General features: G+C 52.3%; 10 protein-coding genes across 10 annotated transcripts; 4 read left to right on the plus strand and 6 right to left on the minus strand.

Annotated features, from left to right (window-relative positions):
* Window positions 1–311: 311 nt before the first annotated feature.
* On the plus strand, window positions 312–2,112 carry BDW74DRAFT_177214 (uncharacterized protein; the record flags this gene model as incomplete). Its single annotated transcript, XM_073728819.1, has 4 exons — window positions 312–890; window positions 1,240–1,357; window positions 1,649–1,753; window positions 1,838–2,112. 4 exons carry the CDS (start codon window positions 312–314, stop codon window positions 2,110–2,112), a joined length of 1,077 nt encoding a protein of 358 aa, XP_073584919.1.
* A 525-nt stretch (window positions 2,113–2,637) lies between these two features.
* BDW74DRAFT_177215 (NAD(P)-dependent oxidoreductase) lies at window positions 2,638–3,528 on the minus strand (the record flags this gene model as incomplete). The annotated part of the gene is made up of 1 exon (XM_073728820.1): window positions 2,638–3,528. The coding sequence occupies one exon, from the start codon at window positions 3,526–3,528 to the stop codon at window positions 2,638–2,640; it is 891 nt and encodes a 296-aa protein (XP_073584920.1).
* A 567-nt stretch (window positions 3,529–4,095) lies between these two features.
* BDW74DRAFT_139699 (caspase domain-containing protein) lies at window positions 4,096–6,838 on the minus strand. The gene has a single exon (XM_073722495.1). It carries the CDS (start codon window positions 6,357–6,359, stop codon window positions 4,314–4,316), a length of 2,046 nt encoding a protein of 681 aa, XP_073584921.1. The 5' UTR covers window positions 6,360–6,838; the 3' UTR covers window positions 4,096–4,313.
* BDW74DRAFT_139652 (uncharacterized protein) lies at window positions 6,510–7,134 on the minus strand. Its single transcript, XM_073722494.1, has 2 exons — window positions 6,909–7,134; window positions 6,510–6,836 (listed from the first exon to the last, which is right to left on the minus strand). Exons 1-2 carry the CDS (start codon window positions 7,050–7,052, stop codon window positions 6,660–6,662), a joined length of 321 nt encoding a protein of 106 aa, XP_073584922.1. The 5' UTR covers window positions 7,053–7,134; the 3' UTR covers window positions 6,510–6,659.
* A 230-nt stretch (window positions 7,135–7,364) lies between these two features.
* Window positions 7,365–9,014, plus strand: BDW74DRAFT_151477 (uncharacterized protein). Its single transcript, XM_073724189.1, has 3 exons — window positions 7,365–8,055; window positions 8,113–8,354; window positions 8,434–9,014. The coding sequence occupies exons 1-2, from the start codon at window positions 7,737–7,739 to the stop codon at window positions 8,310–8,312; spliced, it is 519 nt and encodes a 172-aa protein (XP_073584923.1). The 5' UTR covers window positions 7,365–7,736; the 3' UTR covers window positions 8,313–8,354; window positions 8,434–9,014.
* Window positions 9,015–9,087: 73 nt separating this feature from the next.
* Window positions 9,088–11,270, plus strand: BDW74DRAFT_167359 (uncharacterized protein; the record flags this gene model as incomplete). Its single annotated transcript, XM_073726682.1, has 4 exons — window positions 9,088–9,177; window positions 9,261–10,028; window positions 10,176–10,377; window positions 10,435–11,270. 4 exons carry the CDS (start codon window positions 9,088–9,090, stop codon window positions 11,268–11,270), a joined length of 1,896 nt encoding a protein of 631 aa, XP_073584924.1.
* An 892-nt stretch (window positions 11,271–12,162) lies between these two features.
* BDW74DRAFT_151481 (NAD(P)/FAD-dependent oxidoreductase) lies at window positions 12,163–14,508 on the minus strand. Its single transcript, XM_073724190.1, has 6 exons — window positions 14,158–14,508; window positions 13,880–14,106; window positions 13,547–13,781; window positions 13,428–13,470; window positions 12,959–13,372; window positions 12,163–12,871 (listed from the first exon to the last, which is right to left on the minus strand). The coding sequence occupies exons 3-6, from the start codon at window positions 13,766–13,768 to the stop codon at window positions 12,198–12,200; spliced, it is 1,353 nt and encodes a 450-aa protein (XP_073584925.1). The 5' UTR covers window positions 13,769–13,781; window positions 13,880–14,106; window positions 14,158–14,508; the 3' UTR covers window positions 12,163–12,197.
* Window positions 14,509–14,520: 12 nt separating this feature from the next.
* Window positions 14,521–15,572, minus strand: BDW74DRAFT_151483 (uncharacterized protein). Its single transcript, XM_073724191.1, has 2 exons — window positions 14,713–15,572; window positions 14,521–14,648 (listed from the first exon to the last, which is right to left on the minus strand). The coding sequence occupies exon 1, from the start codon at window positions 15,508–15,510 to the stop codon at window positions 15,217–15,219; it is 294 nt and encodes a 97-aa protein (XP_073584926.1). The 5' UTR covers window positions 15,511–15,572; the 3' UTR covers window positions 14,521–14,648; window positions 14,713–15,216.
* A 400-nt stretch (window positions 15,573–15,972) lies between these two features.
* BDW74DRAFT_139790 (cytochrome P450) lies at window positions 15,973–17,825 on the minus strand. The gene is made up of 3 exons (XM_073722497.1): window positions 17,470–17,825; window positions 16,986–17,408; window positions 15,973–16,936 (listed from the first exon to the last, which is right to left on the minus strand). Exons 1-3 carry the CDS (start codon window positions 17,652–17,654, stop codon window positions 16,024–16,026), a joined length of 1,521 nt encoding a protein of 506 aa, XP_073584927.1. The 5' UTR covers window positions 17,655–17,825; the 3' UTR covers window positions 15,973–16,023.
* Window positions 17,826–17,997: 172 nt separating this feature from the next.
* On the plus strand, window positions 17,998–19,868 carry BDW74DRAFT_167361 (uncharacterized protein; the record flags this gene model as incomplete). Its single annotated transcript, XM_073726683.1, has 5 exons — window positions 17,998–18,279; window positions 18,341–18,685; window positions 18,738–19,146; window positions 19,194–19,516; window positions 19,569–19,868. The coding sequence occupies 5 exons, from the start codon at window positions 17,998–18,000 to the stop codon at window positions 19,866–19,868; spliced, it is 1,659 nt and encodes a 552-aa protein (XP_073584928.1).
* Between the last annotated feature and the right edge of the window lie 36 nt (window positions 19,869–19,904).

Raw genomic sequence — 19,904 nt, forward strand, 5'->3', positions numbered from 1 at the left:
ACTCCGTCTGACCCGGAGTACAAGGGCTGATCAGCCACGCCACCAAGGCGACAAACTCGTACAAACAGCCCAAGGCGTCAGACTCAGTCAGCCACCGATCTGCATGACGCGTGCAGGAAATCAAAGCCAGATCCATACGCCAGGGTACCGAGATCGCGCGCGATCTGGCCACGCATCGCGGCAGGCCATCCCACCAAACCGCCCTGAGCTTGTTGAAGTCCAGACCGGCGATGACGACGCCATGCTTTACGCATTACCCACCTGCAGATGATCGACGCCGAACAAACCCGAGATCCCTTAGCTACGCCGAGATGGCCCCTTCCGCCCAGGTCATTGAACAAGCGTGCAAGCTTGTCAGCACTATTGCAAAAGAGACCGAATCGGAGTATGGCTTCAGCTCAATGACCGTCTCCATCTACGACACGGGGTGGCTGGCTATGGTTCGCAAGGACTCTGCGTGGTTCTTCCCGGACAGTTTCACATACCTGCTAGACCACCAACGAACGGACGGCGGGTGGGATCTTCTCAGCCAAATCACACCTGATAGAATAGATGCTCAATACCCGGAGTCTCTGAGCATCCCGGACAGCATCGTTCATTCAGTCGCTGCGTTGCTAGCACTATGTCGGCATTACCGACTCGACGCTGACGACGACGATGAGATGCGGTCCGATTTGTTACGACGCATCACAAAAGCGAAGCACTTCCTGGACGAGAAGCTGGCAGTGCTGAAGCTCAATGACGTCAAGCACTTCAGCTTTATCCTGATTGTCCCTGTCCTACTCTGTCTACTTGAGGAAGAAGAGCCCGAGTTAGGGTTAGGGCTAGGGCTCCATTTCACCTTCCCCGCGAAAGAAAAGCTGCCTCGCCAGTATGAGGAGGCATCCAGTGTGGATATGACCTGGCATACAAGACTGAGAACGGGCCTTGCAAGATCCCCTTATTTTGTCTCGAGGCCTGGATTGGCAAATTGGATTTCGGTCAGCTATCGCACGTGGTGACACCAAAGGCAGGCGTTACGGCATTACCTGTGTCTACGGCTGCATATCTCATTCACTCGGGCAACTGGAGCAAGGATGGCGAAGCTTATCTACGTCATGTCGTCAGTAGAAATGGAGATGGTTCTGTTGGGGGTATATGTTCGTTGGAGATATTCGAGCCTTGTTGGTACGTACCCTATACTACTATGCCGTAGACTATCCCTCCATTCAATGAACGGGACTAACGCCATGTTTATAGGTCTTGACAGCTTTCCTCGAGAAAGGGTTTACGGTCGAAGACCTTGGAGTGGAGGCAGTGAACGCCAATATCAAGAAAATCCGCCAATTATTCAGTTCGGATGGAGTCATTGGGGCAAGTACGTCTCCATCATAGGGTTGTAACCAGCCGAGCTTTCGTACTGATAGCTAATTTGATTGTCCTCTCTTTCATCCAGCACATGCCTTTCTCCCAGATACAGACGACACTGCCCGTGCACTGACGGTTCTTTCTCTGACGGGCGAGAAAGCCAGTCCTGGCCTAGACGGCATGATAAAGCGGTGAGAGCGTGCGAACTGCTTCCAAACTTTCGACAACGACGACCTCCCAAATCAAGTCCCAAGCGTGAGTGTCAACGGTAATGTCTTGACTGCGCTACTTCACTCTCCAGGACCAAATCGCTACGCAGCACAGATTGACAAGGTTACTCGGTTCTTGTGTGCGCAGTGGGAAAACAAGGAGGAGAGGAATAATGGAGAGCTCCAGGATAAACTGGGTATGTACAGCCTGCTTAGTTCACTGCCCACCCAGAACGCCCTTAGCGCTTAGAGCTACACCATACCTAACATTGACGCGACAGAATATATCCCCATACTACGCCATCATTCACATCGCGACGTCTCTCGCACTCCTGCTAAGCCTTTATACCTGGGGCCCAGTCCCATCTATCGCCTCATACCTGATATCGACCAAAACGCCGACGGCACATGGGGTACACTGCACTGCTGCGAGGAGACCGCGTATGCGTTGGTTGCTCTGGCACATCTAGCCTCCTTGTGCCCTGTTACTGGGTGTAATACGGATAGGTTGGACAAGAGCATCGCCCGCGGCAAGGCATTTTTGAGACAGCATTAAATCTTTAGAGCTAATGACAACTCGAGCCTTAAGCATGCTCTCGAGCGGCTATGGACGGGTAAAGTCCTTCATGCATCTGCGCATGTTGCGGAGGCGTATGTTCTCGCTGTGTTGGGAGCTGAAGCGAAGGATGTGAGTGGATACTGCTGGGCTAACTAGTGGTATGGCCTGGTTGGTGGTGACAGATCAGGCCGGGCATCGGAGATAGGGCTCCTCATGTCATGTGTTCCAAGGTTGCTTTAGCCCTGGACAGAACGATATGCATGATTTGGCTACGATGGGACCAGTTGTATGATGATCTGCTGAACCCTGTAGGATACCATTGCAAGATGGTTAAAATCTGATTATTCACGTATAGCTCGACTTGCAATGCCTGTATACATTTACTGAGGGTCACTCTGTTGTAGATCTTACGCGTACGTGCCCCAGGTGGAGTATCTGCGCCAGTTCCATAATGCTTCTCTCTCCCTGCAAGCACTGAATTATTCTTAGCTACCAGAGTAGCGTAATGGTACGTTGAGCAGATTACTTCTCGATCCCCATAAACTCCACAATAGCAGAAACATCAGCACCACCAAACCCCTCCTGCGCCGCCCTCTTGATAAGCTCGTGAATCGGGCGTATAAACGCAGCCGTCACACCGACATCTTCGCTCGCGGTTACAATGTTCTCCACCGCCGTAACCTGCATCCCTATATTCGATCCCTTCGTCGTGTAATCGCCACTATCAATTTGTTTCGCCAGAGCACTGAGGTACTGCGTCATGGCGGACAGCCATGGCGTCAGGAGCTGCGAGACGAAGCTTTCAGTGCTCATGCCTGTCTGCGACTGCGCAGACCTAGCAAGTGCCGTAGCATGCAGGAAGCCCGAAAAAATACCGTACATGCCGGATAGCAGGGCTAGGTCGTGCAGCGATGCAGAGCCTGGGTCTGGGCCAAGGAACTTGGTTATACCCAGGTGTGCAAGGTGAGTCTCAATGCGCTCGAAGACGGTGGCATCGCCGCTGTACAGCAAGGCTGAATGCGGTGACCCCGAAGCAATCATGTCAGGCACAGCCATGATCCCGCCGTGGATATATTCCGCCCCCTGGGAGGTAACCCACTCCGAAAGCTCCCGAGCTTGAGAAGGTGTCCCGTTGGTTAGATTGACGATTGTTTTGCCGGCGAGAGCTCGGATCCCCTGGCCAAGGGTATCCTTGAAGGATGCACTATCGAGCAAGCAGAGGATTATAAGATCTGCGGCTTCGAGACCCTCCGTCACGGTGAGAGCTAGCTTCGCATCCTTTCCAATAAGACCTGAGGAGTATGCCTTTGACGCCGTGCGGTTCCACACTGTCGTGGTGTAGCCGACGTCAAGGTAGCGGTGGGCTAGGGCTTGGCCCATGGCGCCGAGACCAAACACGGTGATTTTGGACATTGTGATATGGGTTGTAAAGGTAAGTTTGGGAGATATTGCACTGATGACTTGCTGATGGCCTCAATACAGACAACAAGAGAAGTGTTTTATATGCGTTGAAGATCTACTCGCCAAGTGATCTGGTTCAGTGCATTATTAATGCAGTTACTGGGCACGCTCTACGGTCTACAACGACGCCCAGGCCTCATTCTCGTATTTCTACTTGGCGCTTATCAATGTCCTACTTGACGTGCACTTTTATACTTGTAGAGTACACCGAAAGTTCGACGAGGGGATGAATCTATGACTCACTGCTGCTGATTGGTACTTGGCGTAAGCAATTTGCATACATACCTACCTAAGTAGACGGGATGGTTTCAACGCACGAAGACTAGGAATGTTCTAGAGTTGCTCCAAATCGTCCATATTGATACTGGTAGGAAGACAGGTCGAAGTGCTATCCGACTAACAGATAGGATATAATATAAAGCGCAACGGACAGCACTCTGATATACCTTGCCTAATCTTCGAGTTTAAGACACCACCAGCAATTGGACTATGCGTTACTAGACTCGTACGACATTTTGCCCCATTTCAGCGAGACTATGGTGTATTGAGATGCGTTATTCTACGTTCAAGTTCTCGTGTTAAGACTAAATGATTATAGTTCAACGCGTGATCCCAACCGTGATCACCCCAAGGGTGTCCAAGACTCGCGACGCATGAAAGAAGGTTCGAGTGGCGAGACCCGTGGGCGCTGTACACAGAAAGCATATAACTCAACAGCCCTGTTCTCCAGGCTTGAACTACTCTCGCTCCTTCCCAGCAAACGTCCTGATTACAAAATTAAAAGCCATCCAGGCCTCCGCCACACCACCATCTTCGACACCCAAATCACTACTTCTGAACTTTGTTGGGCTCCTCACCGTACTAGCCGCCGGATTCCTAGAGTAGTCCAAAGCCTGGAAGAGCTTCGGCATCTCAAAAATGCCAAACGACGTACGATGCGATGTAGCGAACACCTTAACAACATCCTCACACTCCATCAATCCCCTCTCCAGCATATCAGCCGGTACGCTCGTCCTAAGCGCCTTCTTAAAAACACCCGTTAGCCCCTGTCCTTTGTCTGCAGGCGAGAGCGCGTAGTGGTCGGCTTTGAGGATGTTGGTTACTTGGTATCCCGGGCCGAGGTTGTAGATGTGAATATAGAGGGTCTCGAGGCTGTTGTTTGTGACTAGGAGGTGGTATTTTGTGTTGGCTGGTGTGATGATGGGAGTTATAGAGTCTGGGAAGTAGGTTGCTCCTGATATTTGGTTGATGAGTTTCACGGTGAAGGAAGCTGAGAAAGATAGATTGGGGACCTCAGGGCCGTGGAGGTCGCGGATCAAAGTGTATCTTGCGAGGTGTTCGAGGGCTTTCGCGACGAAGATCGGATGGGTTCCGTCCCTGGGTATGACTGGTGTGTCTGCGATGTTAGGGTTGGTGGGTGTGGAGTCATCATCATCATGTCTGGGGAGGATCCCGATGTGATCGTCATTGAGAGTGAAATGGAACGAGGGCTTTGATAGGGATTCGGTACAAGAGAGTTGTATTGATCTCTCCGCAAGAGCTCCGAGGACATTCCCGTCTTGTGATAGCTCAGAATCAAGGACGGTTGGGTGATGCTCAAGATATTTCCTTGGAACGCCTGTTGCAAACCAGCCATTGGGCGCATTTAAGCCTTCAGGTAGCTCAAACAACGAAGTCAGCGGGCCAACCTCCGTGATATCGATGCGCATATTGGACTCAGTAACGAACTCATGATCTTTGATGTCGATTGGATGTAAAGCAAACTGGTCACCAACACGAACGCCATGAGCCTCTCCAGCACCAAGTATCCACCTTCCATCTCTATTCATAACCGGGATAATTGGATTGCTGGTCTGGACGGAAGAAGACCTAAAGAATGACTGAGACTTTGAGCCGTATACAACGGGCGATTGCAACAAAATTCCAAGCTCGCAGATCCGTACACCGAGAAGCTGGTTGATTTCCTCGTGCCGCATCCCAAGACCTCTGGCTTGGAGGATCGAGAGCAGGGAATGCGATAGAACGCCATGTATCTCGTCGTCTGCCATACGAATCTCATGTGCCAGCTCGTGCGGACCGCAGGCCGCGAGAATTGCGTATCCGTCGGGGTTGACGAGCCAATTTGGGAGCATGGAGACGTCTCGATAGCCGGACCTGGACGCAGTGGGTGGGGCACCTTCGCTGGATTTCTGGATATCTTGAGAAAGAGCTGGAGGTGGGAGGTCTGGAGGTGGCAGGTATCGAGTCCTCACATCCTGGCTCTCGTGGCGATAGACACTCGCAGAGTAACAGCAGTCCAAGACCATCGTGACAACGAGCCCCTTATCAACCATCCGTTTGAGGTAGCTAGCTAGGACGACGCCATGGAGGTTTCGCGTTCGGGAGACGTCTCGCGGATCAAGCAGAACCAAGGCTAGATCACCGGTTGACTGGTCACTAAACTTGTGCGCGCTCCCGATGCGTGTCCCGTGGCTGGAAAAGTGGACGTAGACTAAATCCCCGGGGTTCGCGGAAGTGATGATGTGTTCTAAGGCCGCGGTGACATTTGCGGTCGTTGGCCAGAGGTGCGCAGGCTCTCCTAGTGGTGAGCTCTCCGAGGCTTCGGAAGTGAAGGTGGCAGTAAGGACGTCGAACTGGAGGGAGGGTGAAGCGCCCTCGAGGTATTGTTTTATTCGATGGACATCGCGTACACATCCACGCAATGGCTTTACTGGGTAGGCGTCTACACCGATCAGGAGTGCGTACTGTGCGGGTACCGAGCTGATTGGAACGGCAGGTGACATTATAGTCGGCAAGGTTGAGTAGGGCCTCGAGGGCTTGGGTGTGGGATGAAGACGTCAATGAAATACTGAAATTGAGGAATAGGTAAGAGCTAGGCACAGATATGATCGCCAAAAGCAGATTGAAGCCAGAAGGAGATATATACAAATCCCAAGCTTTGTCCTCGCTACAAAGATTGAGAGTCTCGTATACGCATAGAATCGCGCGGTTACACAAAGGGACCTCGCGAAGCCTTGCCCAATGAGCGCAGGACTGGCCGAGACGAATCCAGCCTTGCCAGCCTTGAGAGCCTTGCAAGGCACTCATGCAGGCGCCAGCTTAGCCATTTCAATCTCAGCACCGCCTCTCGCGAGGCTGCCATCGTCATTGCGCAAAGTACAACGATCAGAACCGAGGATTTCGTCGACGATGTACGGGCCCTCGAGGGAGCTGTCGGCAGCTACAATGTATACTTCGTCGCCGGAGTGGTATTTTGGCTTCTGTAAGAGCCTCGGCAGTTAGATTCTGTGTCGAGAGTACTATAGGTGTCGAGATCTCGGAGATATACGTACATTGGTATATGCTTTCACGTAGGGACGGCTGCCCGCATCGCTTTGGTTGTGGGTGTCGTCGTCACGTCTGATGCTCGCTGTCAGCGGCTGCCGCCTTAGTAAAATTCTTACATACCTTGCGGCCATGATGTCGTGGTCAAGCATGAATGGAGTATGGAAGAGGCTCTGTTCGTGCTTAAGTTATAAGCGACGCTCGGGTCCTTGGGTGGGTTAGGGTTACACAGAACGGGCCATCAGCGCGGGGCGCGGGGTAAATCCATGAAACCGTGGAACCTTGACATAACGCCCGATGAGCCTCGCCTCATCATTTTATCTACCTAGACTGCGCCTCAAAGGCTGAGCGGGCGCATTTGCCCACGTCGTACGGATCCCAGCAAGAAGTGCATCCCGTGCGTAGATGACGTGGCAATCACTTCGTATTTGAGAAACTGCGGCCGCCACCGCCGGGCTGCCCACCCGCTTCCCACGCACCCGCTTCCCACGCACCCTCTTCCCTCGGACAGGATCTCGTTTTTTGTTGCATAAACATGACATGATCATCCGACGACGGTAGTCACGCGAAATGCCGCTCCACAGGACTCTAAGCATTGCCGGACTCTTGGTGTCCGTCCGGTCTTTTTCCTGGTCGTCCAAGAGCTCCAGCTCGGATTCGAGCTCGGACTCGGAGCCCGAAAAGCAGGTGCAGGGATCAGAGGCAAGCATACTGCCACAATGGGAGCCGAAACTGGAGCCGAAAGAGAAGCTGGAACAGAAGCTACAGGGAGAGGTGAAACAGGAATCGGAATCGAGAAAGAGTAAAGGAATTCGCACTCGTTCCCCCCTCCCTTTATGTTTTCGATCCACCCAATCATACACACCCCGACCTATGCTAACGCCAGACCGAAAGTCGAGGACTATAGACCGGGATACCCGCGATTCACAGCCCTGATCTCCGAACATAGTCCTTACCTTCTATGCCGCTCCTTCAAGCGTCTTCGCGCCCGAATCCTGCTCTTCAAGCAGGATAAACTTTGTCAGTTAGAATCGAAGCTTGACATACTCGACAAGGACGAAAAGTGCGCTTTCTTTCTCAGCAGTGTGCGGAGAGACCGGAACAGTGATCGCAGGGCTCTAATGTCCGAGATTGAGGTTTGCCTTGCTGATTATGGTTAGTTAGACTCGTTCAGGTGCAATTGTCCCAAATTGGCGCTGATATACCATTTAGGCCAGTTCATCCACCGCACGAACCGTACGCTGAGCCTCGACACCCCAGCGCACAGGGACATCGAAGCTTTAAACAACTGGGTAGATGGAAATGCCACCATCACTACCGCTGAAACGGCGTACCTTAAGCCTGCATACGAGCGAGATCTATTGTCTCTTGCGCCTTCCCGCGACAGCGCCATAGTGCAACTCGAGACTTGAATTGAGAACCAGCTTATTCAGTTTTATAATGGGTTTCGCAAGGTGAGCCGCCTCATAGACATCCATGGATACCTCTTAAAGGATGTCGCGAGTAGAGTACTAACCGTCTTTACTGACGCAGGGTCAAGGCCACGACCTGTCCAGCGACGAAAACGTCTTTGTTTATTCCGGACCATTGATCAAGTACGCAGCAAAAGCATTCTTACTATTGATCATCACACTTCTACTTCTGGTTCCGGTCATCCTTTGCGATGTCATCACCACTGCTTCTCTACGGATTCTGATTATCATGGTCTTCACCATCTCGTACCTGCTTATCCTTTCGACCCTGGCTGGATCGAGGACCACAGAGCTTATTATAGCCGGTGCAACGTGGGTACCCTATCTTTTAGATGGAGGCTTCCCTGCTAATACATCCTAGGTATGCGACAGTTTTAACCGTCTTTCTTTCTGGGGCTAGTGGAAAGTAAATGCAACGTGATGGCGAGGGTATGGTAGGTGTATTGCCCTAATGTTGCGTCCCAGTAGGAAATCATACTGTGAACAGTTGGTGTGTTAGACTTGGGCCTGGTACCCTGTATATAGAATGAAGATTGCACGAGATTCAGCTCAGTGTTCTACAATGGACTGATTATTACACCATCTATATTTACAACAACTTATTGGGCGCTATTGCAGTATGGTTGGTCCGCTAAAGTGACTTTGGCCTGTGAAGGAAATAGTGAATGCTTCTCATGAGCTATCAGGTAGAGATTGCAAGTAAGGTACAAGAAAGATGCTGGAAATAACAAAACTCACTCAAAAGCCACCCTCACAGCCAGAGCCGATTGAAGGCCGGAAGCTGATTCTTGCATGTAGTATGGAGGTAAGCCCGTGGTGGTATGGTGCAACCATTGTCAAGGAATATGTGCAGTCGATGGGGTCGCTCCGCGAAGAATCACCCTCCAGGACTACACAGACCTCGAGCTACACCGTATCTTTGAGCGACAGCTCAGAAAGCGGAAATTGCAAGTTGAGGGCGGGCTCGATAACGACCCTCTGCTTACCCTCAGCCACAAGATTGGTCTCCGTCGGGCAGAGAGCAACTTCGGAAATGCTCATGCGGTTCGCAACGAATTGGAACATGTTTTGCGGCGCCAAAGCAAACGTCTGCGCGGGGCCATTATGCTGAACCAGGACGAGCCTTCCAGCTATAACATCCTGACACACGAAGATATTCTTGGGCCGTCGCCCAAGAATCTTCTTGACCGCAGTACTGCTTGGAAAGAGCTCCGGGATATGGTGGGACTCCACAACCTGAAGGCCTCGGTCCAAACACTGCTTGGTGCGCTGACTCTGAACTATCACCGCCAGCTTTGTGGGAAGCCACCGAGCGTTGTTCCCCTGGAAAAGGTGATAATCGGTCCACCTGGGACGGGAAAATTCACGGCCGCTAGGCTTTACGGCCAGATTATCGTGGACCTTGGGCTGGTACCTGAAAGCGAGGTTGTTGTCAAGAACCCCTCGGATCTCCTTCACGACCATGTAGGTGGACCCGAAAAGAAAGCCAGGGACGCTCTGGAAGCCTCGGAGGGCAAAGTGCTGATCCTCAACGACTTTCATATGCTCTATCAAAAGGATACCTGGCGATCAAACACCGTCTGCTCGTTTCGCCGTGGCGTTGTAGACACGCTGGTAGCTAATATTTCAAGTTCAGATGCACGGTGCATTATCCTAGTTGGGTATCCAGAACAAATGGAAGATCTCTTCCTGCAAACCAATCCGGGCCTTCCACGGCGCTTTCCCCTCGAGCACGCTTTTCAATTTCCCGACTACAAGCCAGAAGAATTGGCCGAGATTCTCGACTGCTAACTGCGTCAAGAGGATCTTCTAGCCACCGATGAAGCTAGACGTGTTGCGTGTGAGATTCTCACGAGAGCCCGCGGTCGCCCTAACTTTGGAAACGGCGGTGATGTTGGAACACTACCAACTCATGCCAAATATTCTTATCTTGCGAGAGTTCAACACCTTGTCAACCCTGCGACTATATGCCTTCTGCCCCAAGATCTCGATACAGACTACAGTCGTGCCTCTCGATCAGCCACCCCCTGAGACTCAATGTTTGCATAGATGGTGGGAACAGAGAAGCTGGAAGGTCCTCTCCACAGCTACAAGCAGATCGCCACCGGAATGCGCCTGGCAAACCTCGACTACAAACCTCACATCCCATTCGCCTTTATATTCAAGGGGCCTCCAGGGACCGGAAAGACCTCCACAGCCCGTATCTTCGGCGAGCTGTTCTACGACCTCGGCTTCCTGTCCACGACCAATGTCATCGAATGTTCTGTCTCGGATCTAATCAGCGAATATGTAGGCCAAACGGGACCGAAGGTCGTGGCACTGCTAGAGCGCGCACTGGGCACGGTCCTATTCGTCGACGAAGCCTACCGACTAGCAGAGGAACTACTGTCATCCGACCAAACAAGCTTAGGCCGCGAAGCTGTGGGCGAGCTGGTCGACGCCATGATAAAACCCCAGTTTGCCAGAAAACTGGTTATCATCCTGGCAGGGTACACGGCGGAAATGGACAATCTCATGCAGAGCAATCCCGGACTGCGCTCTCGATTTCCTACCGTCGTTGAATTTCCCGCCATGACGCCCGAGCACAGCCTTGAGTATCTCGCGCGGAAGCTCGGCGAGGTCCGCATCTTGATGCCTCCCCCCGCGGAGGAAGGGCAAGGCGGGTGGGAGGCGACGGTTGTACGGCTTTTCAAGCAGTTGGGTCAGACCCCGTCATGGGCAAATGCGCGTGATGTCAACGAGTTGGCGTCTGTCCTTACCGGTCAGGTTTATTGGAAGTATCGAACGTCGGGGGAAGTACCTGCTCTCTCTGCTGATGACCTGATTGTTACCATGAACGAGATGCTCTTGTTGCGAGACACCGATTACAAGCGTCCCGTCAAGGCTGATCAGGCCTAGGTAGCATATGTATATGCGTAAAGACATGAAAATTTCACGCAATGACAGTCCAAGCTTTTCTTACCACTGCCTGAGCCACTGTACCATAATATGACGGCAAGCATGGATCTTCCCACCTTGGCTTTCCTATTTGGAATTCCTCACTAACTTGGTTTCCGTGTACACTTGTCTGTAGGTAGGCTAGGGAGAATCGAACTTTGTTAGATTAATATACTTATATATCTAGCAATTCTGTGCCGCAGTCCCATAGTCGATATCAGGTCGGGTGGATCGCTCGAGGCGTGCTTGTTACCTGTATCATATATACATAAAACCATCCTGATATTATATCTACAACTCGTGACGGCATCAGCCCGATGAAATACTGCTATGCTTCCGATCAAGGCACTAATTGTTTGTAGGCACTTCAAAGCTTAACCTTAATGTTTCATGGCTCTCCGCTCCCTTCCCATGGACTGAAGGCACCCCTGAGCAATGTGACGCTGACCAAGGCTTATCATCTTGACGGGCTGGAAAATAGGATCATGGATCTGGTATACAATAGGGAACATTTGGGCAACATATATCTTATTACACACTATCCGCGGCAACAAGCGTCAAGCAACCCCTCTCCATCCTCGGAACCATCCCATCAATAACCCCAGTGCTAAAATTACCCCCGCTGAACACCGCGGCCTCGTGCGCCATCCGCAAAGCCGTAGTAACGTCCTTCTCAATAACATCCTCATCCTCCCCATCAGCATCGCTACCTGTGCGCCCGGGTTCCAGTTGGTACTCTCCTCGTTCCATTTCTAAAAGCTTAAGTAGACGCGGATCCAAAACATCAGCTAGTATCTCAATGATCTGTACGGACTCAGCCTCCGTCATGCGGTTGGTAAAGTCGACTGAGCCCTGAAAGACTATCAGAGAACAAGTGAAGATGACATGTTAGCCATAGGGAACCATATTCTGTGATGAAGCATATATTTCGAAGCATAGGAGGAAATGGGGTAGCATACCAGGTCTAAGAACCTCCAACGCGCGATCTAGGTCCCCATCTGCAGGACTCGAACTTGCAGGTGGGCGAGATATGTTGACCTCAGCCCGCAGCACAACCTCCCTCTGATTCCGAATCTGCTTATACACAGCCAGCACGACTAGCAGGAAGCGCGTATAAGAAGCTGTGATCTTCCTTGAATGCCACTGCGCGGCTACATCCTCGGATACATTACCGCGGATACTGGCGGCGATAGTTGTGGCGGCCGCTAACCCGCCCACAAGGGCTAGATGGAATCCCGATGAGAAGAGCGGGTCGATGAAGCAGCCTGCGTCGCCGACGATGCGTGCGTATGGGAGGGAATATGATGTGCTAGAGTAGGAGTAGTCGCTTGCGCTGTGGATTTGGGAGACGCGCTGGGCTGGGGATCCAGATGCAGTTTGGTGGAGGAGGCCAGTGATAACGGGGGCTGTGCTCAGGGCCTTCTCATAGTATGTGGCTAGATCTGTTCCATTCTCTACCCTCGGCGCCTTTCGCTCCTGGAAAAAAATCTCCTGATTTCGCACGATACCAACCGACGCAGTCCCATCGTGGAGGGGGATGAACCAGGCCCAGCCGCTCCCGTCTACATAATCGCATCATCATCGCGTTAGCATCAAGAAGCCATGGAAGTAAATAAGCACCCCAAAGCATTTTATAACGGGTCACCTACCACCAAATCCCTCAAAGAACGGCGAATTCTCCCTCTTCGTACCTGGGGCATACATCCCCGCCCCAGTATAGTACGCCCAGTGCGCGATGTTCTTCAGCGCTTTGCTGTAGACCCTGCTCTTGAGGTATTTCGTGGATAGCAGGCCCGCACGACCCGTTGCGTCCACGAGGTAGTCGAAGCGTATTGTTCCTGTATTGATTGAGCCATCATCGCCCTTGCATTTGTAAAAGGCAGATACCGGACGACCAATATCCCCGCTGCCAGGAGCAGGGTCAAACTGGATATCAATGACGCGAACGCCGTCGATGGCTTTTGCGCCGCTCTTTGAAGCATGCGCGAATAGCATACTATCTGCTTCGGATCGCAGGAGATTCCAGCTATAGTTGTTTGGGCCGACGGCCAGGAAGTCAAAGACTGCATAACTATATCAACCCAAGCGCCGTATATTGGAAAGGATAGGACGACGTACAGCCTTCGGGAATCTCAGGGGCAACTTTAAACGCTGCGCCAACCTGCCAACACAGTCCAGTCAGTATCAATGCAGAGAGGGTTTTTTGTTATGCCGGACTGGAAAGAGTGTGTACGCACCTTCTCCGTAAACCCACGCCCATCAAACTCCCCATCCAAACCAATAAACCGCAGAAAATATCGCAACGACGGCAACATGCTCTCGCCAATATGGTACCGCGGGAATCTCTCTGCCTCTAGGAGGACACTATCAATTCCCTCGCGGGCTAGCACAGATGCAGTATACGAGCCGCCTGGGCCGCCCCCGATGATAAGGACGGTGCAATTGGATGGGATGGACATGGTGCTGTCGATGCTTTGCTAGGCGTCAGGGAAAGGAATAGAAGAAAGTCAGGGTAGAGGGGAAGGGATGGATGAGTGGGTGAGTAGGGTGGTTTATCAATGTGGACCTACCTATATTACTGTATCTTAATTCCGATGGGCGTGCATATTCTGTGACACCCTGCGTCGACAACCAACCAATAGATCAGGAGATATTGAAACTGATGAGAGAAATTATGCCGAAATGGAAAGCTTATTCGACGTAAGCCGCTGGAGTACCATACTCGGCGTTCATTTAGCCAACAGGGAGGTCATGCGGCATGCCATGAGGGGACACCATATTTGCTTTGCCTGTACGCCTAATAGTGAGGTCAGTACCAGTCGTTCATGATGTTCGGTAGGTGCGTTACGTTACGCTTACGACCTCTCTTTCCCCTCGCTCTTCTCTCTCTCTCTCTGCCGCATTGAGAAAGGTTACCTCGAAGCTTTGGAGTAGAGATGTGTGAGAACGCAACTCAGAGCATCCCAGTCCCAGTCCATTGCAGCGGTTCCGTTCAACCCCAATTCGCCAACGCTGAGGTTAACAGCTGTCCACTCATTCAGTGTGAGCAAGTTGGCGTGGTTTGCTGATCTCCAGCCGAGCTAGAGCTGAATATGCGATTGTGATTGCTGACTACAGACTACAAGTCGGAATGTTATTTAACAGTGGGAAAGCGCAGAAAAAGAAAGAAAGAAAGAAAGAAAAAAGAAAAAAAAAAAAAGAGAAGGCGGGGGCAGGAAACAGCATATCTCTACTGCTCCAGAAAGAATCTGACTAGGTCGCGCTGACTCGGTTCTGCTGACGAAACGCAAAATGACCAAAAAGCAATACTGTTGTCAGAAATGCTTCGTTTTTCGGGCTCTATAGTTCTGTGTATTGGCACCGGGAATGAGAAATGCAGGTAAGATAGGTAGGAATGACTTACTCAAGGCTGCGTAGCGACTCGAGCCTTGCTATCAGATTTGGGTTTCCCGACTGCAGTACGCAATGGAACGTGCTTCATCCCTGTGTGACGCATGATCTATCGACTGCCTTGAGTAGGTCGACGCAACGTTCAAAGTGGCGCTGGGATTGTCGTGAAGGATGTATGTGATCTCATCACCACCTTCCCATGTAGAAGCGTTGATTGAATCACCGATTTCCCAGCCAGTTTAACCCCGACTCCGGCAGCCGTCATACCGTATTGGCTGCCTCTTATCGGCCTCGTACAAGCGCACACACTTTGCCATTATGCCCAGGTGCAGCGTCCTTTAAATTGAGTACGGTTCACTTGGGATTCGGAGCTCCTTGTGTTCTCTCGGCTGGGGACTTAATTCCTCAGTTTCTGTAGGTGGATGAATCCCCTCCTACTCGCTACCTTCCATTGCCAACCCAAGAAGGCCAATGGGATCACGGATTCTGGAATTCGAAATTACCGTACTTTCCAGTTTCAACTGCTGCCGCTTCGGCTGTTTCTCGGTACCTCGACACCCGCGGCCTCAAAGATATTCTCATCCTCATAGGTCGGATCCGAATCACGGAATTTGGCGCGGTGGAAGGTAAGCACCGAGCGGCGGTACGTTTCGAGTGAGATCCTTTCGGGAACATTGATGAAGATGTCTGTTTCCCACTCGGGGGCGCTGATGAGGTAGCGGATTGGGAAGGGCTCGTTGGCGGCGAGATCGACGGCGTACTGCTGGAACACCACGTCTCGCCAGGTTAGGTTAAGGTTGCGGGTGGTCATTATCGATATCCGCTATAATCATGCTCGAGTATTTGAGAGTGTAAAAAGGCTGATTGTTGCAGATGTTGGGTCGAACTGTCGAAATGCGGGGACTTGGGATTATTTGTGTGACATCACGAGAAGTCGCAGGCAAAACCAGAAAGGATCCCTGCTTGTGTTCTGTCAGGTGACTCTAAGCTCTAGGCAACAACCCGCTCATGTCTTGCCATACATTCAATTGGAAGCTATGACTTAAGGCGAGCTGAAAGAATGGAAAGCCCTTTTGCTTCCAGGTCGGTAAGGTTGTACATATGTGATAGAAGGCATTCTGCTCTAGATGGCCAAGGCCTGGTCAGACTCTCCCGACATGGCTACTTAGGTGCATATATATATGGCTGGGCAAGGCAGGCAGTTCTGAACACGGTAAGGTAGATGACCCTATAAGTCCCAGCCGTCGTACGCTTTCCGTCCTCTTAAGCAGAGAGATCATACGTGTATTTTTGCTGAGAGGAACATGTTTTCATGGCAACGTAACTACCCACTAGCAAGCGAAACCCTCGTCAAACTATCCCCCATATCAAGCACCCACTCATCAACCCCATCCTCGCGCTCAGTGACCACAACCCTGACGTCTTTCTTCGGCCGCGGCAGGGACGGAATCTCCATCCTCCTGAGCGCTGGATTCTTCTCCCACTTGCCTCTGACAGGCCTCAAATCCGCCCTGCAGACCAACAGCGCAGTGATGATCAGGATCTCCGTGGAAGCGAATTGCCGGCCGGGACACATATGCGGCGCCATGCCCCAGGGCTGGAAGGCGCTGGGGTGAATCTTCTTGCTTTCGTTCTTGTTCTTCTTGTTGTTGTTTGAGACGAAGCGGTACGGATCGAATTCGTCGACATCTCCACCCCAGATGCCCGCGTTATGGTGCGTTGGCTGCGCGGGGATCTGAAGATATCCGCCCTTCTTAAGGAGATATCCATCCAGCGTGGTATCCTCCGTAATCGCCCGGAAGCCCACCTGGTAGTGGCGGACTCGCTGAGTCTCCTGGTATGCGGAAAGAAGTGTATAGCACGCGGTCTTAAGCGCAGCAACATCAAGAACAAAGCGCCCATCCTCGCTCTTTACAGCCTTCTCCCAAAGCTCGACGCGGATATCCTCTAGTAGTTCAGGCCGTGAAAAGATCTCATACACCGTCCAGAACAGCGTCGGCACGGTATTGGGGTACGCGGCGTCCGAAAGCGTCGCTTGGATCCGGGCGATTTCGTCGGCGGTGAACCCACCGTCTACTAGAATCTTCTGGCGTTCACTGACGAGTAAAGATACATCGGCCGGCATGCCCTTCGCGAAATACTGCTTAAATGCGGCCCATACTTTGCTGCGCGCTTTGTACCCGGTGCCCCAGATGTCGATGCCGATCATGTGGCCTGGTCGGTGCTCGTCCCAGGTCCTTCGCTACATTAGTTTGAGTAAATGATGGTGGAGGTGGGTTGACATACCACATAGCCTTTTCAACCTCCGGATCCTTGAGCGGGTGCTCGACGCCATACAGCCCCGCAGCGGTGGCCTGGACGACAGCATGCTGAGCCCATTCAAGCAGGCCCACGTCACCACCTTTCTTCAACAGAGCTCCCAGTTCCGCCAGTGCCGTATTGCCCATGCGCATATTCTGCTCGTTCAGGGCGGGCCCCGGCGCAAGCGTCTGCTTCGTCGAGTGGGCGTATTTCTCAAGGAGCTCATCATGGAAGAGCGCGTCTGCCTGGTTACTGAGACGCGCATGAATCTTATTATGCGTTTTGAGAAGCGGTGTGAATGTTAGTGTTTTGGCCTTTTGGGCGAGCTGTGTTATGCGAGGACTGTTGGTGATGTAGACTTTAAAGTTCAGGATGCCGACTGTGTAGATTTCGGCGGTGGTGTTGCGGCTGTTATATTAGATTCACCGACTATATACAATGGGGCTCTGGTGTATGGAACTGAACGTACCTTAGATGGTTATAATACCCGAATCCATGGCGGAGAAAACCTAGAAAGTGGCCGATAATGGGAACCGGGACGGAAGGGGTTACGCGTCGGGGCTCGCGCGCGTCATCGAACGATGCGAAGAGATATTCGACGCTGTAGGCGAGGATAAAGATCCCTACGACGACCAGAATTTCTTCGCGGAGCATCTTCAGGGGATAAGGCGTGGGTCAGAAGGTGAAGGTCACCTATCCAGACCGTATCGGGGTACTGAGGGCACGCGCCAAATGGGTTATAAGGGCGCCATACTCAGCAGCACGTATCATACGGTCGCTTGCGACTAGAAGGTTTGCTAGAGTAGGGCCGTGTAGTGTTTGTATGTCGAAGCTGAGGGTGAGACCACGGTGGCACCACTCTAGCGAGGCATGGGGGCCATCCACGAATTGAAGGATCCAACATTTGTATGAGGCCGATCATATAGAACAATAATCCTCATGCACTTGTCCAAGCCCTAACTGCCTCGTTTGCAACAAAACTATACACCAACCCACCATGATCTTCACTCCACCTTCATGGCTCCCTGCCATCACAGAAGACCTGTCCAAGGTCGGCACGGTTGGCGACTTCGTCCTACGCCGTCCGGCCGGCAATGAAGATCAGGCGAAGGATAGCAGGAACCCTCTTGTTTCTGCCGACGGAACGAAGACAAAGTCCTACCAGCAGCTAGTCGAGGATGTCGAAGCTCTGACGGCGGGCTTCGCGCAGGAATTGCAGTGGCCCGCCAATGAGCCAGCGCGGAGCGACAAGGTTATCGGCATTTGGTCTGAGAATACGGTAACCCACTCTATACCTGGGATCCTTACGGGCGAAGTACGAGAATTCGCTGACAGTATAGGTCGACTACCACACATACTGCTTCGCGGCACATCGTCTTGGCGCGACGAGTCTCGTTCTCCACGCGAGCACGGCGCCGGAAGAGAACATCAGACACCTAAAAGCCAGCAACTGTGGTGTCTTGATCGTTTCTCCTGCGTTGATCGAGGCTGGTCGCGCTGCGGCGGCTGCTCTGCAGGGCTTGCGGGTATATTTGACGGCATCCCCTACTGGGGAAAGCAGCAGCGAATTCAAGACCATCGAAGAGTTGCTCGAGACGGGCAAAACGCTAGAACCTGTACCGGCACTCGAGACGCCATCTCCGATTGCCTATCTCTGCGCGACAAGCGGTACTTCTGGGGCGCAGGTATGTATATACCTTGATTTGAAGGGAGTTCGGCGTTCTGACGAGAAGGTAGAAACTAGCCCGCCTAACTCACAGCGGCATCATCACCAACATACTCCAGATGAATGCGGTAGCCAGCTTGTCGCATAATCCTGCCGGAGAGGTTGCGCTGGGGTGCCTCCCTTTCAGTCACGTCCAGGGTCTAGTTGCCGCGCTGAGCCATATCTATCTGCGCGATCAGCTTATCGTCCACCCAACTTTTGACATGAAGGCTGTCCTTATGTCGATTCAGGTACACCGGATCAACCGACTCTACGTAGTTCCGGCCATTCTCGCAGCCCTTGTTGTCAATCCATTTCTTTTCAAAGCGTTTGACTTGTCGTCTGTCGATAAGGTGCTTGTCGGCGCTGGAGCTCTGACACACGATCTTTACAGCCGCGTAAAAACCGCGCAGCCGGGATGGGCGATCACGGTTGGCTATGGTACGTGTTCTTGGAAACGGCGGCGAGCTATTACTGACATATTGCAGGTCTGACTGAGAGCTCCGTCGGTGTGTCATTGAGCAGCCCGCACGAGTATCTTCCCGGCTCGATTGGAGTTCTCCTGCCGCTGTATCAAGCGCGTCTACTTCGCGAGGACGGTAGTGAAGTTGAAAGTTTCGACGAGCCCGGCGAACTTCTCCTGGCTTCACCCAACCAAGCAGCGGGCTACCTCGGAGACGACGAGGCCACGGCCGCAACCTTCCGCGACGGCTGGTTGTATACCGGCGATGTTGCTCTGTTCCGCCAAAGTCCAAGAGGAGACTCCCACCTCTGCATTGTCGATCGTCTCAAGGATATGATCAAGGTTAAGGTAAGTCATCCGCCAGTATTGTGATTCAGCCCGTATGTTTATGAGATGGTAGGGTATGCAAGTATCGCCCGTTGCGATCGAAGACTGCCTGCGTCAGCACCCCGGCGTCGCGGACGTTGCGGTCATCGGAGTTCCCGATTATCTCGCTGGAGAACGACCCAAGGCATTCATTGTTCCCGCCAAGAAGCCCGAGGAAGGAGAGGTTGAGGCACTTTTCGACGAGTGGGACGAGTTCGTACAGAGTAAGCTGACTGAGTCGCACTGGCTCCGCGGGCGGTACGAGCTGCTGGAGGCACTGCCCCGGACGCCGTCGGGAAAGGTGACTAAGGGCGTTTTACGGAAGAGGCAGTAATTGAAGGATTGAAGGATCAGTCATTGTATTTAGAGA

The sequence above is a fragment of the Aspergillus multicolor genome (assembly GCF_047715735.1).
Source record: "Aspergillus multicolor strain CBS 133.54 unplaced genomic scaffold BDW74scaffold_9, whole genome shotgun sequence".
NCBI lineage: Eukaryota > Fungi > Ascomycota > Eurotiomycetes > Eurotiales > Aspergillaceae > Aspergillus > Aspergillus multicolor.